This window comes from Clinocottus analis, unplaced genomic scaffold (genome assembly GCF_023055335.1).
Source record: "Clinocottus analis isolate CAN_PGR_092001 unplaced genomic scaffold, fCliAna1.0.p SCAF_17, whole genome shotgun sequence".
In the NCBI taxonomy this organism is placed as follows: Eukaryota; Metazoa; Chordata; class Actinopteri; order Perciformes; family Cottidae; genus Clinocottus; species Clinocottus analis.
In genome coordinates this window covers 14,749,576-14,776,470 of record NW_027175898.1, presented here as the reverse complement: position 1 = coordinate 14,776,470, position 26,895 = coordinate 14,749,576, and the positions used below count along the sequence as shown (strand labels likewise).

The 26,895-nt window shown below is 43.4% G+C and overlaps 2 protein-coding genes across 4 annotated transcripts; both read left to right on the top strand.

Annotated features, from left to right (window-relative positions):
- The first annotated feature begins 84 nt into the window (after nucleotides 1-84).
- On the top strand, nucleotides 85-19,902 carry grm1b (glutamate receptor, metabotropic 1b). Of its 3 annotated transcripts, none has more exons than XM_068580889.1 (10): nucleotides 85-224; nucleotides 1,116-1,930; nucleotides 3,522-3,771; nucleotides 8,315-8,550; nucleotides 8,791-8,805; nucleotides 12,074-12,320; nucleotides 13,557-13,725; nucleotides 14,319-14,445; nucleotides 15,877-16,804; nucleotides 17,577-17,819. In XM_068580889.1, exons 2-10 carry the CDS (start codon nucleotides 1,231-1,233, stop codon nucleotides 17,683-17,685), a joined length of 2,781 nt encoding a protein of 926 aa, XP_068436990.1. In that variant the 5' UTR covers nucleotides 85-224; nucleotides 1,116-1,230; the 3' UTR covers nucleotides 17,686-17,819. The 3 variants fall into 3 exon arrangements, with proteins under 3 accessions (XP_068436990.1, XP_068436988.1, XP_068436989.1); XM_068580887.1 differs by having other exon boundaries at nucleotides 94-224; nucleotides 17,542-19,902; XM_068580888.1 differs by lacking the exon at nucleotides 8,791-8,805 and having other exon boundaries at nucleotides 128-224; nucleotides 17,542-19,902.
- A 282-nt stretch (nucleotides 19,903-20,184) lies between these two features.
- rab32b (RAB32b, member RAS oncogene family) lies at nucleotides 20,185-23,316 on the top strand. The gene is made up of 3 exons (XM_068580883.1): nucleotides 20,185-20,398; nucleotides 21,491-21,771; nucleotides 23,053-23,316. Exons 1-3 carry the CDS (start codon nucleotides 20,185-20,187, stop codon nucleotides 23,215-23,217), a joined length of 660 nt encoding a protein of 219 aa, XP_068436984.1. The 3' UTR covers nucleotides 23,218-23,316.
- The last annotated feature ends 3,579 nt before the right edge of the window (nucleotides 23,317-26,895 follow it).

Below are 26,895 nucleotides of genomic sequence, written 5' to 3'. Positions count from 1 at the left end.
TGTGACCCGCTTTCAAGATGCAGTGAGGAAGAGGAGGAGAAGGGGGCAGAGAGATGGGGGGGGAGAGAGAGAGAGAGAGAGAGAGAGAGAGAGAGAGAGAGAGAGAGAGAGAGAGAGAGAGAGAGAGAGAGAGAGAGAGAGAGAGTGTTTTCTCGACAGAAGAGTCCAGTCTGTCTGCTTCAGAGGAGACACAGACCCGCTGTGTCCCGTCTTGCCTGCTGCAGGTACGTAACGCTCAGTTATTACTGCTTTGCAGTCACAGACAGTTTACTGGACACGTCAGCGTTTTCTTAGTCTGCTCTCTTAATTAAGCTTCCTCCCTTTAATTGGGATGCACGTGCATGAATAGGTGACGATGTTGCAAATGTGACACAGAGGCTGAAGAGCTGTAGAGCTGTCTGAGTCAAGTATTCAAGTAGAAACACCGCGTCCTTGATGCTCTCAGGGGTAAAAGTTGAAGAAACTGTCGCAGGTTGAAATGGATCAGCAGCTCAGCAGCAACGAGATCAGCTGAGAGATGCTGGCAGCTGTCTGTGGTGCTGAAACTCAAAACGTTCCCCTGTTACAGAGAGAACTTTTTTTACCCATCAGATCGAGAAAGATGCTTTTAAAAAAATGTCATGTGTGATTACTGTTGATAGCAGTTGTTTTGGGCTCCACCCTGTTAGATCACAGCAATCTGTAATGCAACTGGACTGCAGCAACTTTGCCTTTTTGCATGTTTTTTAGTGCAACTTTCATGTACAGTTTAATGGATTAATTGTGATGGAAGACGAGGGAGGTGTTATGACTGTGTGTGTGTGTGTGTGTGTGTGTGTGTGTGTGTGTGTGTGTGTGTGTGTGTGTGTGTGTGTGTGTGTGTGTGTGTGTGTGCCTTAAATAATTAGACTTTGCGTTTAATCTTGTTGCACGTAGACCGTCAGAGGATGTGAGAAAAAGGAAGAAAAAGCTGAATGTGATGTATTCAAATGACTTGTTTTGTTCTAACAACAGTCTGAAACACAAAGAGAGTCAGTTTACTATCATAGATAACAAAGAAAAGCATTCAATCTAGTTCTCTAGCCGTCTAATCGACAGATTGTCGCGTGTGCTGATGCTCCTCGTCTCTCGTGCAGGTCGACAATGTGAAGCAGAAGCAGCCGAGTTAATTTCCACTCCATCCACACGTGGATTGATGGCCCTCCATCATGGCGAAGTGGACATGATTCTACGTTCAGCAGCCGTGGCACAATGTCGAATATGATTTCCCTGACGGCCGTCAGCATTTTCCTGTTCGAGGCCTTCGCGCTGTCTCGAGGCAAGTATGAGAGGTCGGCGGTGCCGAGCTCCGCCTCCCGCCTGGTGGCGAGGATGGACGGCGACATCATAATCGGGGCCCTCTTCTCCGTCCACCACCAACCGTCGGCCGAGAAGGTGGCGGACCGGAAATGCGGGGAGGTCCGCGAGCAGTACGGCATCCAGAGGGTGGAGGCCATGTTCCACGCCTTGGACCGGATCAACTCGGACCCGAACCTGCTGCCCAACATCACCCTGGGCTGCGAGATCCGGGACTCCTGCTGGCACTCGTCGGTGGCCCTGGAGCAGAGCATCGAGTTCATCCGGGACTCGCTCATCTCCATCCGGGACGACAAGGACGGCTCCAGGTGGTGCATCGAGGGCGTGCCCTCCAGTCAGCCGCCGGCGACCAAGAAGCCCATCGCCGGCGTCATCGGGCCCGGCTCCAGCTCGGTCGCCATTCAGGTCCAGAACCTGCTGCAGCTGTTCAACATCCCGCAGATCGCCTACTCGGCCACCAGCATCGACCTCAGCGACAAGACGCTGTTCAAGTACTTCCTCCGGGTGGTGCCGTCCGACACGCTGCAGGCCCGGGCGCTCCTGGATATCGTCAAGCGGTACAACTGGACCTACGTGTCCGCAGTGCACACCGAGGGTAAGACACGTGCGATATGGCATGGCACTCGCGTCAAGTTAGGGGACGGATTTAATAAGATGATTACCAAAAGAATCCATAACTTTAAAACCTGTGTCAAGCTCCAAAAACTCAGGCTCCTACATCTCCCATGATGCACCTCTATGGCCTCTTTCTGTGACCCGCTCTGCCACCCACAGCTGTAGTTTCAAGACATGATGCAGTTGTTTTTCACAAACTAAACTTCAGCTGTAAAATCCGCACCGCCCCTTTAAATGAGCTGATTTATGACATTATGATCATTATTACAGCAGCAAACAGCTTTTTGCGAGGTAAAGATATCGTAAACCTGAGCAGAGATGAAAGTCCCTCTCCCTCTGTGTTGCATAGCCGTGTCTTTAGTGCATCATCAGTCCTGTCTTTGTGCTCTTATTCCCTGCAAGAAGGAAAGTTAAAGACTTAAAGGCTCACGGCAGCTCGTGACCGTCTGATCGCTCAGCACCGGTTCAATCGATGTTGTCGTGTCGATGACGTTTGTAGACTAATGTTTTAACAGCAGGTGGCCGCAGACAGTCGAGTACTCCTTTGTGTGCCTCGTCTCCATGATATTTGCATTAATGGAGGTTCAATCGGAGAGGATGAAAGAGAAAATGGCGGTTCTCTGAGCTCTTTTGTTTCCACTGAGGTCCTAATTATGCAGCAAAGTCCACGGAGACCAAACGCATTTAGACACAACTTACTCTTCGTCTCTCCTCATCCTCGCTTGGCCTTTGTTGCTCCTGAAGGTATCACCAGGTGTGCATCGATTATTGAATTTCCCCGATTCACAGTTTGAGTCATTTTTCATGCAAAGTAGACAAACATTCTTTGTTTTTGGATGTTTTAGGGAACGGACAATATGGGTTTTGGGGTTGTTGGTCGATCAAAAAGCAACAATTTGAAGCTTTTACCTTTGAGGCCCACGTGGTGGACATTATATTCAGGGTTTTCTGACATTGTATCGACAAAAACAACGAATAAATTAAAAGATAAGGAAAATAATTACTAGTCCAAACCTCCATTTGAGTTCCTATTTTTGAATTGAATCATCGGTTGAGGCTGAGAAAGGTCATCTTGTCCACACCGTGTTTTTTCTCGGTCGAGCAATCTTACGTTTGCATAATATACAACACCGTGTTGTGCGCACTGTAATCAACATTAACATTTGATTGACTGAGAAATACATTTGGAAAGCATGTTTTAAAAAACGTGTAAATTATAAAAAATGTAGATTCCACCCACAGTATGGAGCGCGAGCACAATGTGAGAGACGAAGCAGCTGAAAAAAGTCCAAGCAGAACCTGGCAAAGCCTTCTTTGTTCAGCGCGAGGAGGATCTCGGTGTGCTTTTTGGCAAATTCAACTGATAAACGATGGCAGAAATCATCCTGAATACTGAAGCTGTGCAAATCACCTCTTGAGGTTCACTATTTAACGAGGAAGAGCTCTCTCCTCGTCCTCGGAGCTCTCGCTTGAGGTCACTTCAACCCTGTTTGTTCTTGTCGTCGCTCCGAAAAGAAGAGAAGTTTTTTTTTTTGGTCTCATTCTTTGTCACCTCGCTCGCTCTCCCTCAGGTAACTACGGCGAGAGCGGCATGGAGGTGTTCAAGGAGCTGGCCTCGCGGGACGGCCTCTGCATCGCCCACTCGGACAAGATCTACAGCAACGCCGGGGAGAAGCAGTTCGACCGGCTGCTGAGGAAGCTGCGCGAGCGGCTGCCCAAGGCCAGGGTGGTGGTCTGCTTCTGCGAAGGCATGACGGTCCGAGGGCTGCTCATGGCCATGAGGCGGCTCGGCGTGGCCGGGGAGTTCCTCCTCATCGGCAGGTTTGTTCGCGCATCTTTTTCCACCGCCGACGGGATCGAAAGTTCATCCTTGAGTTTGGAAACAGCCGTGGACGAGAGACTTTGGTTCAATAGTGTCCATTTGTTTGTTGCGATGTGCGCAGGTGGGAATTAAAACACAATAATGAACGGGTGGATTGAAAGTTTAACCTTTTGTAAACCCTCCGGCACCCATTTTAAGTCCCAGCATGCCCCATTCAGACAATCTTTTGGCGTAAAATACGTAATTTTTCCATTTTTGAACCGAACAACAGTTTTTTGACTGAAACTCCTTCCTAACAGACCAAGTCTTTGTTTTATTGTGATTTTTGTTGCAGATTACGGTTCTTTAGGTCCTAATCTTTCCAAAAAGGTGTCTTACTGACTGCTCCAGGGGGCTTTTTGGGGGGAATCTGGCTCATATCATGCTGGATGTTCATCGTTACGATCAAAATGTCTTTTAAAAGTGATTTTTCAGTGGGAGGCTTGTTCGCGAGGCTTCAAACACAACATGTCACTGCAGCAGCGTCATGAAACGACTGCTTTCCTTTTGTCTGACGCTAACTACTCGTTATACAATTTGTTTGCACCAGAAATATTTCATAATATTTGACTTCAAGGGAGAGAAGAGATGTAAATTTATTTCTGAGTGAAATTTGTTATGCAGCTGTTGCTGCACAAAGTCAGAAATAGTGCAAATATAAACAGCGTAAGTGAAAATATAAATAAACCAATACATGTAAAAATATATATAAACAATTGTAACGGCAAGGATCAGTTGCTCACATCTCAAGTTGCTCATAGTTGTGAGAGAAACACCAACATGAGCCGTCAATGCTTCAGTTTCAAGATCCCAGTTTGTGCTTCTCACGTACATTTGATTCATAAAGCTAGAAGATTTTACCAAAAGATGAATACTATATGTAAAATGTAAAAAAAAATTATATTTGACCTTGAAAAGGTCCATTAAGTAGCTGTTCTTGAGCTTTCCGTCAGTATGAGTGAATAATTATCTAAAAATCATAATGTTTTCACTCATAACTTCAGCTGCTTGTTCCTCACTCCCCTCCAGAATACCTTCACCATTGAGACTGAAGATACACGTTTGTCCTCGGAAACAAAAGTTGACAACACATCCTTCCTTCAAGGCTCCATTCAGCAGCTGGATCCTCTGATCGTACATTTAATTAAATAAGTATTACATTCGTTAAGGTTAAGGGATTTGTCGACCAACAACAGCACATTTCGTACGCGCTGATATTTCGAAAGAAATAACAATAATTTAAACGCATTCAAAAGGTGAAACTCGTACTATTTCCCAGTAAAATGACACAGTAATAATCCTCTGAAGAGAATACGCTCGCCATTATATTCCCCGCCGCTCCGGATGCACGCCATACACAAAGTTCACATGGAACCGAAATATTCTTCTTTCCCTTGTGGGAGTGGAGTTCCTCTGAAAGCAGGAGCTGCTTTGAGTCGGGCTCGGTGATGAATAATGCATCCACGCAGCGAGCTCCCTCTCCCTGTCAGATCACAGGCAGGATGGGCTAATATGGGACAGCACCTCCAGCATAAGCTGGGGAACGAAGCGCAGCGAACATCAAAGCTCATATCAGCACTTATAGCAGACATCCCCCCCCCCGCACCCACCCACCACCACCACCACCACCACCACCACCCTTTTGTGGAGTCTCAGCTCACCTCAAGTCCTGCTGGGAGGAGCTGGCGCACCTGAAATAGCCCCCGATGAAAAGGGCCACGGTTCATTTACTGAGAGCGGGTTATTAATTTGCGTCGACTTTATTCGCGAAGGCTGATGAGAGGGAGTCTCACACACACACACACACACACACACACACACACACACACACACACACACAGCCTTCTTCTCAATCCAGAATGATGAAATGCGCGTGTGAAAAAAGAGAGTTTCAACTCGCTCTCACCCCTTCCACTTGAATTTGTCTCCATGGAAGATAAATAGGAGGTGCAGTTTGTGTGTGTGTGTGTGTGTGTGTGTGTGTGTGTGTGTTTTCTGGGTCAAGGAGACTTCTGGAAATGTTTTTTTTTCAGAGCGGTGCAGGAAGTGAACACGTGCGGCTCGTGTGCGGCGGGCCCGCTCCAAACAACACCCGCCCCGAGGCGCTGGTCATCGGCCACCCGTCTCCTGCATGCCTGCAGGCAGCGTGAAAGAAATGGCCGCTCTCACACACTCACAAACAGAGAGAAGACAACAACGCACAACTCATCCGATCAACTCTGGCGTGAAAAGACAAAAGAATACTTCACTTTTACGACTCCTAATCTGCTCTACTTTGGAGATAATGTCCTGCGACAATGTGTCCTTCCCTCAAAGGAAATGATTCATGAGTGTGAGATGTAGAGAGTGTGTGTGTGTGTGTGTGTGTGTGTGTGTGTGTGTGTGTGTGTTGACGTCAGGGTTGTAGGTTTTTGGCACTGAGAGTGTTGGACTGGAGGGGATGTGATGCTGAGAAGCAGATGGCCAGGTACTGTTGCTGCTGTCACGCTGGACCGCCATTGTCAGTTTATTCTTGAAGCGTCAGCCAAGACAAACGTGCCATCGGCTCGGGCTTTTTTTTTATTACTTCTTCTGCCAAATGTGGTGTTTTTGAAGGCTGGTAACTGATATTTTTGCTCTGTGGATGAAGTGCTTGTTATGGATACAACAAATTGGGTGTTTTGCCTCAAATATATGTGTGTTTTTGCGGGGAGAAAAGGCCTTTAAAAGCTGTAAAAGCTGTTCCAACACTCACTGTGACAGTGCCAACAGTGCCTTCATTGTTGGGGTCTCTTTAAGTCATTATAGTTTTTGTGTTAAACGTTCTAGTTGTCGCTCTGTACATGAGGATTCACAGAAACGATTATGTGCATCGTTTTAGTATTATCTGTGTGTTGTTTTCGGGGCCCAATCATCCTTGAAACGATGCTGCTCGTCTCTTCCGTCCTCTTTCATTTCTCTCTCGTGCGAGTAGCGTTTTCAAACATATGCGTCACGGATTTCCTCCCACACGGCTGAGAAAACGCTCAAAGATGCGTTTCGCGACTCAAATGAAGGGAGTTCTCTTTCTTTTATCGATGTCAAACCAAACATTTGTCTCATCTGCTGGATCTTTTGTGAGCGGATTCAATGCAGAATTGTTTGTTTTTCAAAGAGACAAGCATGTAAACTATAAATACCAACTGTGACTATCGGATGGAAAAGCATCGCGCCGAAGTGTCTTTGTGGAGGGAACTGCTTTCTCTGTTGGCCAGATTGTGCCGCTGTACGGCGCGAAGCTGCGACTTCTCGCCGGACTTGTGATCGTGTCTGTGGAGTCGGGAGACTTTTATTAATGAATCTTTTCTTGATTCGGCGAGTACAGCGAGATTTGTGTCTTTATTACGCGAGCAAATTTCTTGTTTGGAAGTCAATTATCTGACTGCAAATCCCAAATCTTTGCTCTCAAATGTAAAATCTTTGCTCTCAAAAACAAATTGCACAAAAAAAACGCTCTAAAAAATTACCTCCAAAAAAAAAAAAAGCTCTCAAAACAAGTGTATTTTTTTTTGTTGAGTGCAAAGATTTTTTTTTGAGAGCAAAGATTTGGGATTTGCGGTCAAATAATTTACTGATAAACAAGTAATTTGCTCGCGTAATAAAGACACAAATCTACCTCCGTACGCCGCTCAGACAGTCAGAGGTTTGTGCAGGATTCGGGGAGGCTTGTTCGCGAGGCTTCAAACACAACATGTCACTGCAGCAGCGTCATGAAACAACTGCTTTCCTTTTGTCTGACGCTAACTTCTGTTTGCTGCTTTTTTGAATTTGCCCGGAGGGGATTCATAATGTTTGACTTCAAATATAAAGCAGATGAAGGGAAATTGTTGTGCAGCTGTTGCCGTACAAAGTAGGAGCGGAGTGCAAATAAGAAGGAAAATATAAATATCAACAAACAGAGAGTGAGGATAAGGAATCGCTCACATTGCTCACGTCTATTAGAGTCTCGCAAAACTCCAAACTTTTCTGAAACTGTTGACAATTATGCAGTTTTATGCAATTTTCGTGATATTTATTAAACTGTTTTTTTTTAATCCATGAGAAACCAAAATCTGGCAGACTTGTCGGCCAGTATTAATCTGTAATCCTTCAGTTGTGTGCCTCGTGTTTTCATATTACATTTGAGTCACAGAGCTGAAAATGACCATGTGACCTCTGGAAACCCCTGAAGGTCATTTTCAACCCATTCCTCTTTTCTGAAGGAGTTTCCAGAAGTAAACATGTGTGTAACACCATTCTGGAAACTGTCAGGTTATAATATTAAGACTTAAAGTGTTGCTTCACATCATATAACACAAGGACATCCAGTACATCTTTTCCAACCGTGAATCTTTTAGGAGCATTTCCTTCATAAAATATGACGTGAATGACCTCCTGGGCTCCTCTGAGGTCACCCGCTTCTTCTCCAATGTGAATGTTGATGCTTTAAGAGGCGTAAACTGTCTCCCGCGGTACTTCATCTGCGGCGTGCTTCTCCCCCTGCAGCGACGGCTGGGCCGACCGGGTGGAGGTGGTGGAGGGCTACGAGCAGGAGGCCGTGGGCGGCGTCACCGTGAAGCTGCAGTCCGACGAGGTCGCCTCCTTCGACGACTACTTCCTGAAGCTCAAGCTCAGCTCCAACGCCCGCAACCCGTGGTTCCCCGAGTTCTGGCAGCACCGCTTCCAGTGCCGGCTGCCCGGTCACCCGCTGGAGAACCTGAACTATGCACGGAACTGCTCAGGTAGCCAATCCAACTAATTCATCTGCAGCTCCTTCTGGTTCACCTTCATTTTGTGTCTTTTTCCAACCGTTCTGATGTGTGCGATGCCCGGCGGACGAAGCCACAAGGCCCCGTAAACTGGAACACTTTCTTGAATTATGGATTGGACTGCCAGAGGGGAGAGTTCTCTCCAAGTCAAAACCAATAACACATATTGTTTTTTTTCCATATTGTTCATTTCTGTGACACTTGGCTTTACAGAGGATGATGATCTAGGTAAATTCAATCCGTTCTCTTTTGCAAAAGGAGCTAGATTATTGCATCGGCACTTAATTTCTCGAAACAATGCTCAACAAGCATGTTTCCAAAAACATATTTTTTTGCAGCTTACATGTTTATCTTTTTACAAATAGATATATTTACGTTTTCAATCCTAACAGACCCGGCTGATGCTGTTTAAGTCAGTGTTTCTAAAACCCTCCTTTAAAATCCATCTCATTGAGAAACGTAAATATAAAACAATGCATGCAGCAACAAAAAACACAACACATTTTATTCCTTTCCAGTCGACACTCCCGAGGTTCTTCAAGTGAATTTGTTTTTGGCATCGCATCTCACTTTCTGCAGCTGTTTTAATCATTTATTCCTTTGCAGCGTTTGCACATTATTTACCAGAATAGAGCCTCTCTTCTTTATTATGCACATTCCTCAAGCTTTTATTCATTCCTACCAAGCTTCCTTTTTTTTAATATCGCAGTTATTAGAATACTTATTTGTGCCTCGTAAGTGGAGATAGAGTTATTGCTTGCTGTCACTTCTATTGTTTTTATTTCCTTATTGATTTTCTTATTGATTTTCTCGTGTGTAGAACTCCAGGACGGTGAGTGAATCCCTCTGAATGGACTCGTAACGCTCCTCACTTTGCCAATATATACGTAGAGGTTGACTGATATTAAGCTTCAATCACATGATGTGACCATTTTGCTCGTCACTTCATCTTCTTTTCTCTCTCTAAACGTACTCTTAATCTCAGTAAACCTCTAATATATGAAGCTATTGGGATGTTTCAATTAGTTTTTTCTTCCACTGCAGTGAGAGAGAATTGATCCGCTCTCACTTTGTGCCCTCGAGCTCTTTTTAAGTCGTACAAAACAGCCCAATAACATTTGAGTGAGTTGGTTAACTGGCTGATCCGGCTTGAGTTGCATGTAGCTGCAGAACTAGCGACGCCATATTCTCTTCCAGTGTCTCAGAGACCATCGTATCGCAGTTCTGTCCATATTTTTGAGACGGTTCGGTCGTCTTGCAGCCGACTGGCTCGCGTGCTGCCATCGTGACATCATCGCATCTCGACTGAAGCTCTTGCAGCTCAGTGAGGGAGGCGAGCGTCGAAGCCAAGGAGCTGTTAAACTAGGTCATCACCGGCAGCTCCCATCGGACGCTCGCCCAGCTGCCACCCGACTGGATTCACTGTTTATGTGTTTGTCTGCACAGGCAGTCGTTTCCCCGGCAGTCAGTTTTGTTTTTAACGATCCTCGCTTGATTTAAAACGCGTCGTGCGACAAACACGCCGGCGACGGCCGACGCTCGCGAAGCCCGTGCGGCCTCGTGCATCACGCAGTTAAATGTTGATTTGTGCAGCGTGTCAATGCTTAAACGCGAGGTTTAGAGGAAAGGACGAACGCAGCAACACGCTGAAAGGAAGACGGTGGACTAGAAATGAGAAGATCTGTTCCACGCCTGAGGAACGCTTTAAACTCAATATTATAATATGTATTAGAACATCTTTAGTTGAAACAATCTGAATCTGAGTCAACTCAAACATTGTGACTGACAAACATTACAACATTACTTTAAACATAAAGAGCTGTGTCATTATGACATGACTTTTTGAATCTACCAGTTATGAAAACAGCTGACGGCGTGACAATAATCTTGCTCGTAGAGTTTAAGCCACTTATAAATCCCATTTTTGGTTTTGTATGAAAGTATTCATGCATCATCAATAGAATACATCAAGATATCAGGATGAACACTTAATCTCACGTATTCCCTTGTAGGGTGAAATTCAGTCCTATCCATCTCCATCAGAGATTACATAATCCCTCGTGTCTTCACACTCTGCTGCCTTTTCATGGAATATGAAACGTGGAGTTCAGGATCCAGGTGACAGAGACGAGGCGAAGCCGACACCAGCATCATTGTATTCATAGTTATTCACTACAGGTGCTTCAGCAGCGTGACGCTTTGTGCATGTGTGGATTATACTAAATTATACAAGGGTCCAAGTGAAATTATTTAGCAGAAAGAACGATTTACTAAATGATGACTTTACAAGACTTTTCTGTGCTTCCGGCTACAGATGGAAAAAGGCATCTTCAGCTGCATATACGCACCCGTTGCTCCGTCTCAACACACTGAATGCATGACGCAGCTCTTTGAAGCAACACTAAGTTGACATGTTGTACGTTTAGTCACACAAAGCAACAACAACAAAAAGCCTCAGCTCCGTCTGCTTCCAGCTTGCTTTACACTGAACTGATCGGGTGTGTTTGAGCTGTTTGTCTCGTTCACTCGTCGCGTTTGTCTGAGGAGAAATAAAACCGACGCAGGGCAACAGATGCCAAACGCGTGAGAAGAGCGCCTGGTTTGCTTTCCCTGCTGCACGAGACGATATTTCAGACCGGCTGTAATTGAAGAAATGCAGAAAACGAACTGTCTTGCCTTGGAAACGAGGTTTCTTTGAAGCTTCCAGTTCTGTTAGAGCGTCTCCCACTGAGCCGCGGCGCTCTCTGCCTGCATTCAATAATAATGACAATGTGTATCTGTGAGCACCCTATCACTCCTTTGTTATATGCTGCATCACTATGGAGGTGGACTTGTGTCTTTATTACGCGAGCAAATTTCTTGTTTGTTGGTAAATTATCTGACTCCAAATCCCAAATCTTTGCACTCGACAAAAAAAATATACGCTATATATATTTTTTTTTGAGAGCGTTTTTTATTGTCGAGCCCACCAATAGAAACTTCTACCTCATTCAGCAGCGCTTGCCCCGCCCACTACGTCCAAAACTTATAACTTTTGTGATTAAGAGCACAGGTTTTCTTTTTGAGAGCGCAGTTGTTGATTTTTTTTGAAAATTTTTTTGGAGAGAGAGCGTTTTTTTTTTGTTTTTTTTTAAAGCGTATATTTTTTTTGAGAGTGTTTTTTTTCGCTTTTTTTTTCGCGTTTTTTTCGCATTTTTTTTAAGAGCTTTTTTTTTAGAGCAATTTTTTTTTCAGAGCAAAGATTTTTCATTTGAGAACCAAAGATTTGGGATTCGCAGTCAGATAATTTACTTACAAACAAGACATTTGCTTCCGTAATAGAAACACAAATCTACCTCCATACATCACGCTAGACGCACCTGAACAGTGTAACTCGACTGGTAACACACACAACCTGCTATAGAACCGCTTGCAGCCACGAGGCGTCCTCCCCGTAAGACTTTCCTCTTTGCAAAAGGGACCCGGAGTCCTCACCGTGTCTTCATTGTGTGGGCAGGTTACGAAAGTCTGGAGGACAACTACGTTCAGGACAGCAAGATGGGCTTCGTCATCAACGCCATCTACGCCATGGCGCACGGGCTGCACGACATGCACGCCGTCCTCTGCCCCGGTCACGTGGGGCTCTGTGACAACATGAAGCCCGTGGACGGCAGCCACTTGCTGGACTTCCTCCTCAAGACGTCCTTCGCGGGGGTTTCCGGAGAGGACATTTGGTTTGACGGGAACGGAGACTCACCTGGGAGGTAAAAACACGCTTCTCTTACAGACCTCTAGAAAAATATAATAATTACCATGTTTTCGTGACCTTAGACTGAGACGTTTATATCTTTATCTACTACAGAAGCCCAGAACGGACAAATAAAACACTGACTATCGGAACATTCCCTTTTTTTTACTTCCTTTAACTTGTGGGCCACCGTAGTTTTCCTTCACACTTCCTGTTTTTGCAGTCTGCAACTTCACAGCTAGATGGCGCCTCATGCTACACACCGGTCCTTTAAACTTTAAAGGGCCAGCGCACTTTTACTCTTTGTAATTTAATATACAAAAAGTGAAAATGCTTTTTTTTCAGAATAGTATAAATTACATGAAAATTGTGATTTATTTGAATATTCAAATCAGACGAAAAAATAAATAAATAAAAATAAATCTGTTTTCTCTGATTAATAAGGTTTACTGTGATTTAAGTTGCTATATGTTTATAGTTTTTTTCAATCTACTTGACTGACTAAAGCATAATAAACATCATATTGTACAAAGTGTGTTATTCAGTAAATTTGGTGTCTTCATTCTTTGGTGTAAATATAATTATCAGTGTTTTCTTGTTGCAGGAAATGGGTTAATTGGAACACTAAGATGTTTGCTTTTGTAAAATGACTTGATAAATAAGCCAAATATGAATATAAAGCTCCCCAAATGTTTTGGACAGCATCCCAAATAACCTCTCAAGGGCAGACGATGCTAAAAATGACTCCTGTCAGTGCAAATATGATGTGCCCAAAGTTGATATGGAGAGAAAAAATATGTACTAAATCATTTTGAAGGTTGCATTCAGTCAAGGGAACATTCATGCATATGCAGAGTAATGTCCCCATTACAGTGAGAAAAGCAATTGTCTGCCACCTCAATCATAATCTCGCTTGTTTTGAACACAAAGCGATCGTTTCAGTTGCTCGTTTTCAGCTATACTTTCCTCTGAAATTGCATCGTCAGGTGAGTCTGTGTCTTGAAATTCCAGTGGGGAGTTTTATTGCAATCCAGCGAGGAAGATATGAGAGACATATCAGCAACTGGCGAATTAATACTTTAGTCACAAGTATTGATCAAGAGCCTGACAGCTCCCCTGCTAATACATTATGCTGTTTTTGTGCTAAGTGGCAGTAAAACTGTTATTTCCCTTTTAAGAGTTGATTCAGCGTCGGTGAAACCTTGTTAAACCCGAGTCTTCCTCTAACTCACGGCTTTCTATCCACCGTCAGGTACGAGATTATGAACTTCCAGCACGTGGAGCCGAGTGTCTACGACTACATCAACATCGGCTCCTGGCACGAGGGCGTGCTCAGTCTGGATGATGAACTAATGCAGATTAACCGCAGTGACATGGTCCGCTCCGTCTGCAGTGAGCCCTGCTCCAAAGGAGAGATCAAGGTGAGGCGCAAACCCTCTGGAGACCCTCCTGCGTAGGACAGCTCCCATCACATGTCACCTCTGACCCTCTGACCTTCTGTGTTGCAGCGTTGCATTGGAGTCAATGGCCTTTAAACATTAGGACTGCGTGCTCTTGTTTCAACTAATTTATTGACATACATAATACATCAATATCTTATTGAATGCTTTAGAGATCAGTATTATTCTTGAGAACAGACGCTGGGTTGCCAGGTTGTGAACAAACACATTGGCGGATGTCCATCCTTTTGGATAAAATGATGTTCGAAATGTTCCATTATTAACTAATAATCCATTAAACATGTCCACTGGTCATTAGGAAAAGGGTTTCAATCACCAAGTCTACAGCTTTTAATATTAATTAGATGTTAATTAATGTTTTTTTTGGTCCAGATCAGCTGCAGCCCTTTCCTGGAAATAGAAATGGTCAAATGATGTAACTACTCAAAGAGAGTTTTCACAACCTGGCAACTCAACAGAACGCTAAAAACAATGATTTAAATAATATACTGAATACTGAAACAAACAAAGGGTCCAGATGATAAAGTATTACACAAGGTTTATTTGTTGACCAGGTGATCAGGAAGGGAGAAGTGAGCTGCTGCTGGATCTGCACCGCCTGTAAGGACAACGAGGTCGTCCAGGACGAGTTCACGTGCAAGGCCTGCGAGCTCGGCTGGTGGCCGGACGAAGCGCTGGAGGGTAGGCTTCAATCCTCACGCTCATCTCCGTTTGTTAAATGTAAGGCGACAGCAAGCTGCCTGTTAGCACGGCTTAGCATGAAGACAGGAAACAAGGACCCCCTACCAGCACCTGTAACGCTCACTCATTAACATGCTACGATTGTATGTTAAGTTTGTACAATAACCGGAGTGTATGAACAAGAATTTGTGGTTTTAAAGGGGGTTGCATGCAACTTTCTGGAGGCTCCACTGGCTCACCTCCTCATACGATGACAACATTTGTTGTAGCAAGCTGTTTCCGCTTGTCTCCTCTTATGTCTTCATGCTAAGCTAAGCTAATCAGCTGGAGCTTAATATTTGCAGACGTGAGAGTGGTTTCAATCTTCTCATCTAACGCTCAACGTTAAAGTGAATAAATGTATTTTCCAATATGTCCAACTGTTGCTTTAAATCCCCCAAAATGACATTTTTCTCTGCTAAATCCATCGACGACAATAAGCCTCGTCTGGTTAGAACCGACAATGTTGCTGTTCTGCAATTTTTGCATGAACATTTAGATGAATTTAGTTGACTTCAGCGGGCACGATCGATGCTTTAAGACAAGAGAAGATTCTCATATAGAAAGTTAAGTTCCTCAAAAGCTGTACTGCCCCCACCTGTACGCCACACAGTTTGTCCCGCTAAGATTTCTTGCAGCACTATTTCCTAAACCAGTTCTGTCCTATTTTCCTTCCTTTCCCATGACACCTGAGAGCCATTCATCATCTTCACCATTTCATCCGACAGCAGCCCTACTTCACTTACCACTCTTCTTCTGGCCCACTTTCAAAGGCCTTCTGTGCTGTTCAAAGACGAGACACTTTCTTAATAGGATCATCCTGCCTCCAAGCTGTTTCATATATATATATATATATATATATATATATATATATATATATATATATATATATATATATATATATATTATATATTCACGACAAGACCTTTAGGTACCTGCATAAACAAGAAAATGTGGCGCATGGGGATGACATAGCAATTATTCTTCAATCCCGACCCTCCTGCCGTCCTACAATAAATAAATAAAGCAACATAAATTAGATATTGGAAGTGTGCTCTCGACATGAAGCAGAAACGAGATCTTGTGTGGATTCATGAAAAACGCAGTGATTTACTTTTGCCCCGTCCTCTGCTGCCTGCCGGCCAGCCCGACCATGCCGGAGTAGAAAGGGGTTTATTTATAGTTGAGCTAAAAACCTACTTTGAGACTTACTATATTTTCTACGGCTAAAATTGTATTTGATTCCTTTTCAATACATCTCTACAATGAAACGCCCTAAAAACCAGAAATCTAACCCACCGAGCTGACGCTACGACGTTTAAAAGTTTAATGAGCTGCTCTTAGTGTGTTTTGGCTGCGTTTATATCGCCATGTTTTCCTCCTTTTTTTCAGGCTGTGAGCCCATTCCCGTGCGCTGCCTGGAGTGGAGCAACCCAGAGTCCATCATCCAGGTGGTGTTCTCCGTCATGGGCATCCTGGTCACGTCGTTTGTGGCCTTCATCTTCGTCCTGTACCGCGACACGCCCGTGGTCAAGTCCTCCAGCCGGGAGCTGTGCTACATCATCCTCGCCGGGATCTTCCTGGGCTACCTGTGCCCCTTCACCCTCATCGCTCGACCCACCGTGGCCTCCTGCTACCTCCAGCGGCTGCTCGTGGGACTCTCCGCCGCCATGTGCTACTCCGCCCTGGTCACCAAAACCAACCGCATCGCCCGCATTCTGGCGGGCAGCAAGAAGAAGATTTGCACCAGGAAGCCGAGGTTCATGAGCGCTTGGGCTCAACTGGTCATCGCCTCCATCCTGATCAGTGCCCAGCTCTCCTTGGAGGTCACCCTCATCGTCATGGAGCCCCCCGAACCCATCAAATCCTACCCCAGCATCAAAGAGGTCTTCCTCATCTGCAACACCAGCAACGTGGGCGTCGTGGCCCCGCTGGGCTACAACGGCCTGCTGATCATGAGCTGCACTTATTACGCCTTCAAGACGCGCAACGTGCCGGCAAATTTCAACGAGGCCAAGTACATCGCCTTCACCATGTACACCACGTGCATAATATGGCTGGCGTTCGTGCCCATCTACTTCGGCAGCAACTACAAGATCATCACCACGTCGTTCTCCGTGAGCCTCAGCGTGACCGTCGCCCTGGGCTGCATGTTCACCCCGAAGATGTACATCATCATCGCCAAGCCCGAGCGGAACGTGCGCAGCGCGTTCACCACCTCCGACGCCGTGCGCATGCACGTCGGCGACGGCAAGATCCCTTACCGGACCAACAGCCTGCTCAACATGTTCAAGAGGAAGAAGAACACGGGAAACGGCAGGTAGGTTTTCAGTAATTGAGTCTGCGAGGCCGGCTCCTGAGGCACCTCAGGGACGCCGGTTTTACTGTAATTCCCTCTCCAAGGGAACCTGATGTCTTACTGTATTTACTTTCATAGGGACACCTGTTGTAAAGTGTGACGAATATAGGTCAGTGCTCAATTCACACAGACGTTTTAACCTTTTGAACTGATGGTACAATTAAAACAGGCATCGCTGTGTGCAATGGGATGACGAGTCTGATCCCTGATGTAGATTACGGGGTTACGGCAGGGTTCATGAAATAAGATGCAGGATTATTTCAGACCTTTTTGATAACTTTTTTTAGACGTTTTTTTAAAGTCATGACAGCCAAAGCACGTAAAAACAAATATAGCAATAAAACCTATTTTATTAGGCTATGTTATTTCCAGTAACATATAGAAATATTTCCAAATTACATAATTAATTAAAAAATGTGATCTAGATGAGTAGGATAGAATGGATGGAGGAATTAGATGAAATATTATGAATTGATGAAAGTTAATTTAAGTCGTTGCGATACTCAACACCCCATTACGGGGTAATGTTCTTCCGAGCTTTTTAAAATGTCTAAAACTACACACAACATGATTAATATTTTTCCATATTTTCAATCGACTAGATAATTCTTTCTGACATGAACCGTAATTGCTTTTTTGTGTCTCCACTTTTGTGGGTTTCTCCGGTGAAGTAACCGCCATCTTTATTTTGTTCATAGTTCTAATGGAAAGTCTGTGTCATGGTCTGAACCAGGTGCAAGACATCCTCCAAAAGGGGATCACACGTGGCACAGACTGTCAGTGCATGTGAAGAGACAGGAAGCAGGTTCCAATCAGATGGCTGTCATCAAACCCTTAGCTAACTCCTACCAAAACAGAGGGTTGGACTACTCTGACCTCAGCACTAAGACCTTGTACAACGTGGCAGAGGAGGACGAGAGCGACCTGATCAGATACAACCCTCCTGTTACGCCCCCCATGATGCCGCACGGGCAAATTCCCGCCTGTGGCCTGATGAACGCCGTGGAGGAGGTGGAGCTCTACACACCTCAGTGTCCGCGGCCCAATTGCGCTATCCCCCGACACGTCATCATGGACCACCTGCAGGAGGAGGTGGTGGTCGGTAGATTCAACGGTTACAACCCTGAGCGTGATCTGATCAGCATGCCCGAGGCCGTGAGCGGCGGCGGCGGTGGCGGTGGCATGCCCGTTGTTTACCAGCAGGCCCACCTCAGCCAGCAGGACCCGGTCCCGCCTCTGCACCTGGACCCGTTCGATGTAGAGCCCACTTCCCCTTTAGAGGAGGATGAGATGGACGGCGAGCGGTTTGGCCTTCTCCACGGCTACATGTACAACAACGCCCAGATTCACAACGAGGAGGACATGGTCGAGGTCAAATTAGCACTGGAGGGTTCGCTAGCACTGGAGGGTTCTCTGGCGCTGATGCCGCCGTCCCCTTTCCGAGATTGCGCCGCTCCTCCGGCGAGCCCCTTTCCCAGTTCACCGGTTTCCGAGTCGATTTTGTGCAGCCCGACAAATGTGACGTATGCCGCGGTCATCCTCAAAGACTACAAGCAAAGCTCCTCAACTCTGTGAGGATGCACATTAAATATTACCAAATGTACCATATTTCCAAGTTTCTAATGATGTGTGCTGTATATGATGATGTAGTATGAGAGAAAAGTCATTCTGTGAACCTGACAAGTCATTTTTCACTCTGTAATTCATAGCTGAAAAGGGTAAAAAACAAGGAGCCACTTTTTAAAATTATTTTAGATGTTGTCTACAATAGTGGAAGAATTAGCTTATTGCAAACATATATTTCTATGCTAAGGATAAAATAGATTTTGTTCTTATGAGACAAACAACCAAGATTATCTATGTATGTACACACTTTTAATATAAATAGATTTATTTGAGAAATGTAGGTGACATAACAAGCAGATGAGTTTGCTGATTTTAAGCAGGTTGACTTAAAGGTGAATACGCGTCGTGTGCAATGCAAAACAATCGTCTTTGTCAACAAAAATATGTGGAATATGTTTCGTGTACATTCAGTGTTTTGTGCTTTTATTAGGAATGAAAATGGAAGTTTAAAGGAAAAGTTTGATGTTTTGTAAAATACACTTATTTGCTCTGTCTGAAGATCAATTCCACTAAATCCGATGAATATGGAGCTACAGCTAGCAGCCGTTAGCTTAGCTCTGCGCAAAGACTGCAGAGGGGGAAACGGTTAGCCGAAGCTCCGTCCAAAGAGGACGATTCCTTATCATTTTTACACTTTTCGTACAGATTCAACAAACATGACGAGTGAATCAATGAGCTTTGTGCCTGAAGGCAGATTTTGTGACCTCTAAACAGAGCGAGGCTAACTGCTGTGACGGGGACTTTTTGGCAAGAAAAGCATCAAAACGCAGTTCCCAAAAATATTACACTTTTTGTTTTGAGCTCAGAAAGCAGAACAAAAGTGTTGAGATATAAAAGTCGACATGTTAACGTGAAAAAGAAGGATTTATCTGTCAATTTTTGATGGACAGTACTGCCAGGCGAGTGACTGTGTCACGAATGTAGCAGAGGACAAGTTCAAGTGCCACATTTTCAGTAAAAAATTGTTCTTTCTTTTGTACATTTTTCTCATTTCTATGGTGTCGAAATGCAAGTTTACCGTTTCCAATTTGTATCTTTTATAATTAGACGTCTGATTTCATAATTGTATAGATTTATGCGTACGATAAATGACCTAACATTATCATATGTTTTGTGAATGTATGACTTTGTGGATCATATTTTGATATTCAGGCGATATCTATAACCATGTCAATATTAGAAAGAATTCATTAGCTGTGTATGATTCTTCTGTGTGATTGGTTGTGTACGCCAATCAATTTCCTAAATATTATGACCCTATTAAATCTGTATATTGTGGTGAAGTGCTACTGTAACCATTAGTAATATTCAGAATAAGCTTTCTGCAGCCCCATGTATACACAGTATAAATGAAGTATGCCCTGTTAAACAACTACTGTAGAGCATTTAAAAGGACACTTGTATGACTGGGGTGAATTAAATATTTTTTATGCTTTTGTCTCCTGTTTTTTATGGTGAAACATGAGCTGTGGCTGTGGTCTTGGCCTTGACTGTTTTGGAACAAAGGTCAAAGATTTATGGCTTTAGTTTGCAGGAAGAATTTCAATAAGTAATCGTAAAAGGGACGGGTAGGGTTGAGACATGTGCACTGAATGTGGATTATTTTAAACCGGTGCAGTTAGCGTACGAGCTAATGTTTGCTACGCTGAGCTTGACGCAGACCAAGTTTTGCGATGTTTTATAGGAAATAGATTATTTCACCTGTCGACCACAACATGGAAAGAGCTTCAGTAACACATTGTACGGACAGGCTGTTTAAAGTTTTAGTCATTGGGGATGTGGGCGTCGGGAAGAGCAGCATTATCTTGCGTTACGTCAACAGACGCTTTAATGAAACATACAAAGCGTCTATTGGAGTTGACTTTGCTCTGAAGACTATTGAATTTGATGCCAAGACTGTGGTGAGACTGCAGTTTTGGGATATTGGAGGTGAGTGTGTTAAACTCCTACAGCAAGTTACAGTTGGTTAGCTAACTTTGGTTGAGTCAAATGAAAGCTAGCTTAGCCGGTGAGATAGACTTAGCAGGATTTAGCTAATGCTTAAAGAAATATGTAATTATGTAGCACAAAAAGCATTTACACGTAATTTCCCAATATCCCAATATTCAAACTGCTATAAAAACAGATCCTTAACTTTGTAAAGTAAAATTACAACGCAGTCTTGTTCAGGGGGATCTCTGCCATGGACATATTCATGGCTTTGAGATTTTACTGTACAGTTTTGGAGAAAATTGACTTCAAAGTCAGCTTCAATGACATAATGATATTCATAATGTCACAATTTCCAATATTCAAACGGCTATAAAACCAGATCCTTACATTTGTAAAGTAAAATTACGATGCAGTCATGTTTTGGAGGACCTTTGCTATGTCTATGTACATGGCCTTGAGATTTTACTGTACAGTTTTGGAGAAAATTTACTTCAAAATCAGCTTAAATTAAATAATGATATTCATAATTTCACAATTTCCAATATTCAAACGGCTATAAAAACAGATCCTTAAATTTGTAAAATAAAATTACAATACAGTCTTGTTCATGCTAACCTTTGCTATGTCCATGTATATGTGCATGAGATTTTACTGTACAGTTTTGGAGAAAAGTGACTTGAAAATCAGCTTCAATGACATAATGATATTCATAATTTCACAATATTCAAACAGCTATAAAAGCAGATCCTTGAACTTGTCGTGAAGCCTTGTAGTAAAGCAAGTAAAGCCTGAACAACACTGTCTTGTAATTTTACTTTACAAATGTAAGGAAGCAGCGTTTCAATCTGCAAAATGATTCTGCAATCTCCAATCTAAAATGATTGTTAGTCACTTAGTTGTTACGTAACATTTAGGCTACAGTCCAAATTTCGCTACTGTGTACCTGAGCCAAATAAGAATTAAAACAACGAAGCCTTCTGCCAAAATACAAGTCTATCTTTAAACAAAGGAACACATCTTTTCTCTTGGATTTGAGCACAAGCTGTGGTGAAGCATGAATCACACCGATTCATTTCCTCCTCCCTCCAGGCCAGGAGAGGTTTAGGAAGATGTCCAGAGTGTACTACAAAGGGGCGATGGGAGCAGTCGTGGTCTTTGACATTACAAACAGCTCCACCTTGGAGGCCGCCTCGGAGTGGAAGCGGGACCTGGACAGCAAAGTCTGTCTCGACAGCGGACGTCCGGTCCCCGCCGTCCTGCTGGCCAACAAATGTGACATGACGGGAAGGGACGGGGACGCGGCGTCCTCCTCTCTGGACGGCTTCTGTAAAGACAACCGCTTCACGGGCTGGTTTGAGAGCTCTGCAAAGGTGTGTGTTGTGTTTCAGTTATTTTGGGAGATTATAATCTGCTTGAATGGGCAGGAAGGGATACGAGCCATTTCTCAGAGCCATTATTGGCATTGATAAGCCTGAATGGAATAAGAAGGGACGACTATTCCCTGTTTTTAATCCTTTTTTTTTAGTCGTGATGACTTTAGAAAACATTGAGTTGAGATTGGATTACCAACAAACTGCCCCATGACTCTATACTCATCTCAGATTCACAGACTATCACTCGGTAATGGGATTATTGAAGAATTTTAACCCTTTTAAACCAAGTGAGGGTTGAAGCCTTACATACTGTATACACATTCAAACTATAACTTTGTGATGGAGTTGTATTTCATTCGACTTCATGAGGATGTTGTGTAAGTAATCGACTAATTTCCTGTCATTCTTCTTATTGATTTACAGGGAGACTATATAACTTGAAAAGATATTATAACACATTGTTTTCTTAACGAATGAAAAGTTAAAATTCATGAGCAATAATATGCGCTATTAGTCAAATTAATCCCCTCAGAGGTTTCGCCTCTGCAGTTTTACTTGGTCCGGTATGACCAGTAGCTTATGACGGATAATGTAAATAAGCTCCTCCTGACATTCACTGACACTGCTGAGTCATTTCCCCGACTCTGTGACCCTCCTCTATCTGCACAGCTGCACTGTGTGTTTAGCTTCTTTTGTTGTTGTCGCCCTAGAAAACTACGTATCTCCAAAATGTCAGATAATAACCACCTTTTCATCTTTGTGGCAATGCATTTATCAGATGAATCATGCTTTCAACACTTCACCCTTCACTCATTCTGAATTCAACAGCATAGTTTTCGTGGACAGAGACAGATTTAGCTGTTTGTTATTGTGTTACATATCATACATATCACTGCAGTAACATATGCATTTATTATACAATAGACATCTTTTTTTGTAAAAGAGGGGGTCGGGGGGGTTAATAATATGAACTACTCCCTGAATTCTTTGCAAACGTTGTTTTTAATCGCTGAGGCTCCGTTCTGAAGCGACTGTGCCTCACAATAAGAATTGCATGACGTTACACTCCACTGTATGTGTGAACTGAACTTTAACACTGCAGCTATATAGCCTGCTCGTAAAATGTGTTCAAATATTAACACCCGGGAACAACTTGAAGCACAAGGTTCGAACAGCGAGCCGAGCACTGAGCTCAACGGATGCATACACAATGTTCTAAATCGTGTGTGTGTGTGTGTGTGTGTGTGTGTGTGTGTCACCCCCCCTCCCCATTTATAGGACAACATAAATATTGATGAGGCAGGTGCCTTTCTTGTCAAACAAATGATGCTCTGCGACACCGGCCTGTTCGATGGAGAGCGCCGCTGGGACGGGATCAAAGTGAGCCGGGCTCTCGGGGAGAGTCAGAGCCAGTCGTTGTGCTGCTGGGGACCGCGGCTCTGAGGCAAGGAGCCAAACCACGGCAGCTACCGGTTAAACGCTCCAACGGGACCCTGCTTTTCATATCCACAGCCACTTCCGCCCCGTGTTCATATAGTCAAGAACTTTAAATGCATATTTCCACCCTGCCAGGTTCCTCCATAATGCATGCAGTGTGTGGGCTCCATCATGAACACCTCCGTGGGGACAATTGAGCTCATCTCTATGATAATCCCTCTGATGCAGTCCGGCTAATAAAGAGATCATCCCGCCGGGAAAAGTCTGTGACCCCCCCCCCCCCCACACACATTAGCAACCATGACTTGCTGATGATTGACCTACTTCAATGAGTGGCCAGAAACTGTGAAACGCTCACGAACTGACATTTTTCAAAAGAGACAAACACAACAAGAGAGGGAGAGAAAATGTGACTCAAGACGTTTTGTGTCGTGTTCGAAAGCTGTTACCCGTCCCTCAATAAAATGTCAACCTATTCAATCTCAGCTGCGAGTGTTACTTGTCTGTTATGCAACCCATGCATACAATGATCTGTTAATGACTTCACAGTGAGATGAGCTGAGACCATGCGTGGAGAAGCATCGCAGCTTCGGCTTCGTACGGCCAGTAGCAGAGAAACGCTATCAGCATGACCTGATTTTGGTGGAGGAAGGAAATATGCTACATACCGCCCAGAGAGCTGGAGGGAGCGGAGCACTTATGCTTTATCTCTCGTCGTAGATCGACAACAGATATTTCTTTTTTTTCTATAATGGAAAGCTGGCCATGGCATGACCACATTTTCAGATGGATGTATTTATAAGTTATAGTTTTGTTGAGGCGGAGAGAAGCAGAAAACATATATGACATTCTCAGATGGAGCATCAAGCACTTGTTCACGCACACACACGCACGCACACACACACACACACACACACACATTACACATTACAGTACTTTATCTCTGTCCACGTGTAAAGTCGTGTACTATTTTCCACACACTTGACCCTAAAGAGTGAAGTTTCTTTCCCATCAGTTTATACATCTTGTCTTTAATCCAGTTTCTTTGCAGAGGCTTTTTAACTTGTTGTATATCAATAAAGCATCAACCCTTACATGTTTAAGTGGATCGATTTCCAATGGGAATTCATTTCCTCTTTGCGAGTCAGTGTCCCACTACATCTTCATTCTGAAACAGTTGGATTCTTGTAATGCAATTATTTTACTTGATATATTATAAGCCAGCGATGGGATCCAGGGCATTGTTTTGCAGATATTTGGGGAGAGTGAAACCTTTACACTCACCGGGGTTATTTTTGCACATCAATTTGTTCCTTGCTGTCCTATAGTTTTACTTTTCGGTGTCCTTGCTGTGCATCTGGGGATCTGTTCCACATCCCGCTGCTGGGTACCCAAACAGAAGCTTTTGTCCAAATCCAGGCTGTCGAGGTACGTCATGAGCATGCATGTGCGATAGTCTTTGTTTAAAAAACTCTTCATGTTGTATTCCAGCAGCATTTATTTGCTGATCAAGAGTGTTACACAGTTACAGCATGAAAGACAGAAAAGAAGTTTACCTTCTGTGGCAATTGTGCTCGAGGTGAAGTGACGGAAGAAGTTAAACACAACTGCTAATTATGGATTTATGTCCCAGATACCAGAGACCTAAATTCAGGAGTCAAACAGAGATGCTGGCCCCGATACTTTCTCACATCGGACAGAAAAGCTCAACCTCTTAACTTGCCGTTTATGAACATGACATGTCTGAATGGGAGTCACGCTCTCGGCATCAGATCCTTTTACTTGTGCATTATTGATATTGCCCTATTTCATCTGCCCTCCAGTGAGCGTTTTCGCTGGCAGCTTGCTTAATATATTCATGATTGCATGAAAATTTCAATTTAGTCAAACTTGTGAATAGGTTGATGGTGTGTATGTATCCCTGCTGGGCCTCTGCCAGCCCCTTTTTGTGTTTCCACCGAAGCATTTTATGATGGCCTGTGTTGCATTGTATGTGGCAAGCACACTACCATTTCACCGCATAGATGTTCTGTAAGTTAAACGGACTCTTTGACGTCCCTCTACATGAAAATTACTAATTCTTAGTGTGTGCTGAAATGCCCAAAGGTGAACGAAACTGTCAATTAAAACCAGATCAAATCCTGTATCCCCGAGGTTGACCAATCAGGGGCAGAAATCCATATGTTGCTGTCCATGGTGCTGAATCTTTGCTATGAGAGGAGCCCTTACCACAGCAAAGAAATCCTGTCAGATCGCACGGTGGTGGAAGGTTGGCAGACTCCGCCATCTAGTGTATAAAACATGTATGTGCAAAGACAATTAAAGCACTTCAGGAAAGCTGTATGTCGCAACTGTTTGAACAGATATGAGGCGTGTGGAATTTATAACAGGAAATCCTACAATGTGTTTATTTTAGAAGAAGAGTACACAGACAACGTTCTACTTTTCGGTATGTTTGTGGCTCGAGAACAGTCCAATATCTGAACGAGATAAATAATTTACGGAACGATACATTTGTACAATTCCCTGAAGCAATTTTAAGGTTATGACCTTGGTGTACTGGAACCATGGTGCTTTGCAACTTGGAAAAGTAACTAAGATGTACAGTATGTCTAATACAAAATAGGTTTTGCTGTCGAATAAACACTTCATTATACCGTATAGCAACATGTTAACCGAAGCAGGCTACAGTACAAATAATTTGATTGGTTTATAAAGAAGAGTTTTATAGGTCCTCCAAAACATTTCACAGAAAGGATTTAAGGATTTTGTTTGTTTAATTTTGAATCTCACAAAACTATCTTGCAACTACATGTGGCTTACTTCATAATAAAACACTGTAGGGAATATCCACGTAGCTGTCTTAGGTGTTGATGTGTGTTTCAGAAGTTTTTATTCAAACAGTGCTTACTGACAATGTGTCATAAAAATTCAGTAAAAAAAAAAAGGCCTCTTAAAGGAAAGTTCATGAAGGTAATCATTTAACCAGATTTTTCTGGTGTTCGTCAAACCCGATTTTCTAGTTTTTCGAATTCTCTGTGGAGAATAAATAACCTGGTTTTTCCTCCTTGGGGGAACAAGAGGAAGTAGCCTATTTTCCATGCACACACACAATAGATTGGATTGTGAAATGGGACCATTGCCGTTTACAAAAGGAGATCACATTTCTGTGGGAAGATCTGCGTTGAGGAGGATTACACACAAGAAGATAGAAATGCAGAATTTCAGTGCTTCCAAACAACAACTGAGGTTTCTCTCACAGCCTCTAAACTTTATTATATGATAGTGTTTAGGCTTTAAGGCATGGATAGCTGGCACAAAGTTCATCTTGTCGTTCTTTTCCAGCCCAGGCATTATTGTTCCTCAGCCAGCAGGGGGCCACAAAACACACCCAAAATGTGAACTTTAGGTTCCCGAATTAAAATATTTATCAAAAGGGGTTTGCTACAGTACTCACAGAAACAACTTTGACATTTTTCTTTCTTTTTTATAGTTTTTTTTTTTTTTTTAAATTGGGTTGCAATAAAAACATTATTATATGATATGGTTACACTACCACAGAAATGTCACTACACACATTATGAATTCTAGTAATTTAGTTTGAGAAGGCTACTGCCACACATTTTGTTTTTGTTATCAATAAAATGTGGACAAGATGAATTAGGTTTATACATACAAAAAATA

Excerpts from the sequence above, each read along its gene's own strand:
- grm1b (XM_068580887.1), top strand. The coding sequence starts at position 1,231 with ATGTCGAATATGATTTCCCTGACGGCCGTCAGCATTTTCCTGTTCGAG. Across the intron at positions 1,931-3,521 it reads GTCCGCAGTGCACACCGAGG|GTAACTACGGCGAGAGCGGC; the intron begins GTAAGACACGTG and ends GCTCTCCCTCAG. Across the intron at positions 3,772-8,314 it reads GAGTTCCTCCTCATCGGCAG|CGACGGCTGGGCCGACCGGG; the intron begins GTTTGTTCGCGC and ends CTCCCCCTGCAG.
- rab32b (XM_068580883.1), top strand. The coding sequence starts at position 20,185 with ATGGAAAGAGCTTCAGTAACACATTGTACGGACAGGCTGTTTAAAGTT. Across the intron at positions 20,399-21,490 it reads GCAGTTTTGGGATATTGGAG|GCCAGGAGAGGTTTAGGAAG; the intron begins GTGAGTGTGTTA and ends TCCTCCCTCCAG. Across the intron at positions 21,772-23,052 it reads GGTTTGAGAGCTCTGCAAAG|GACAACATAAATATTGATGA; the intron begins GTGTGTGTTGTG and ends CCCCATTTATAG.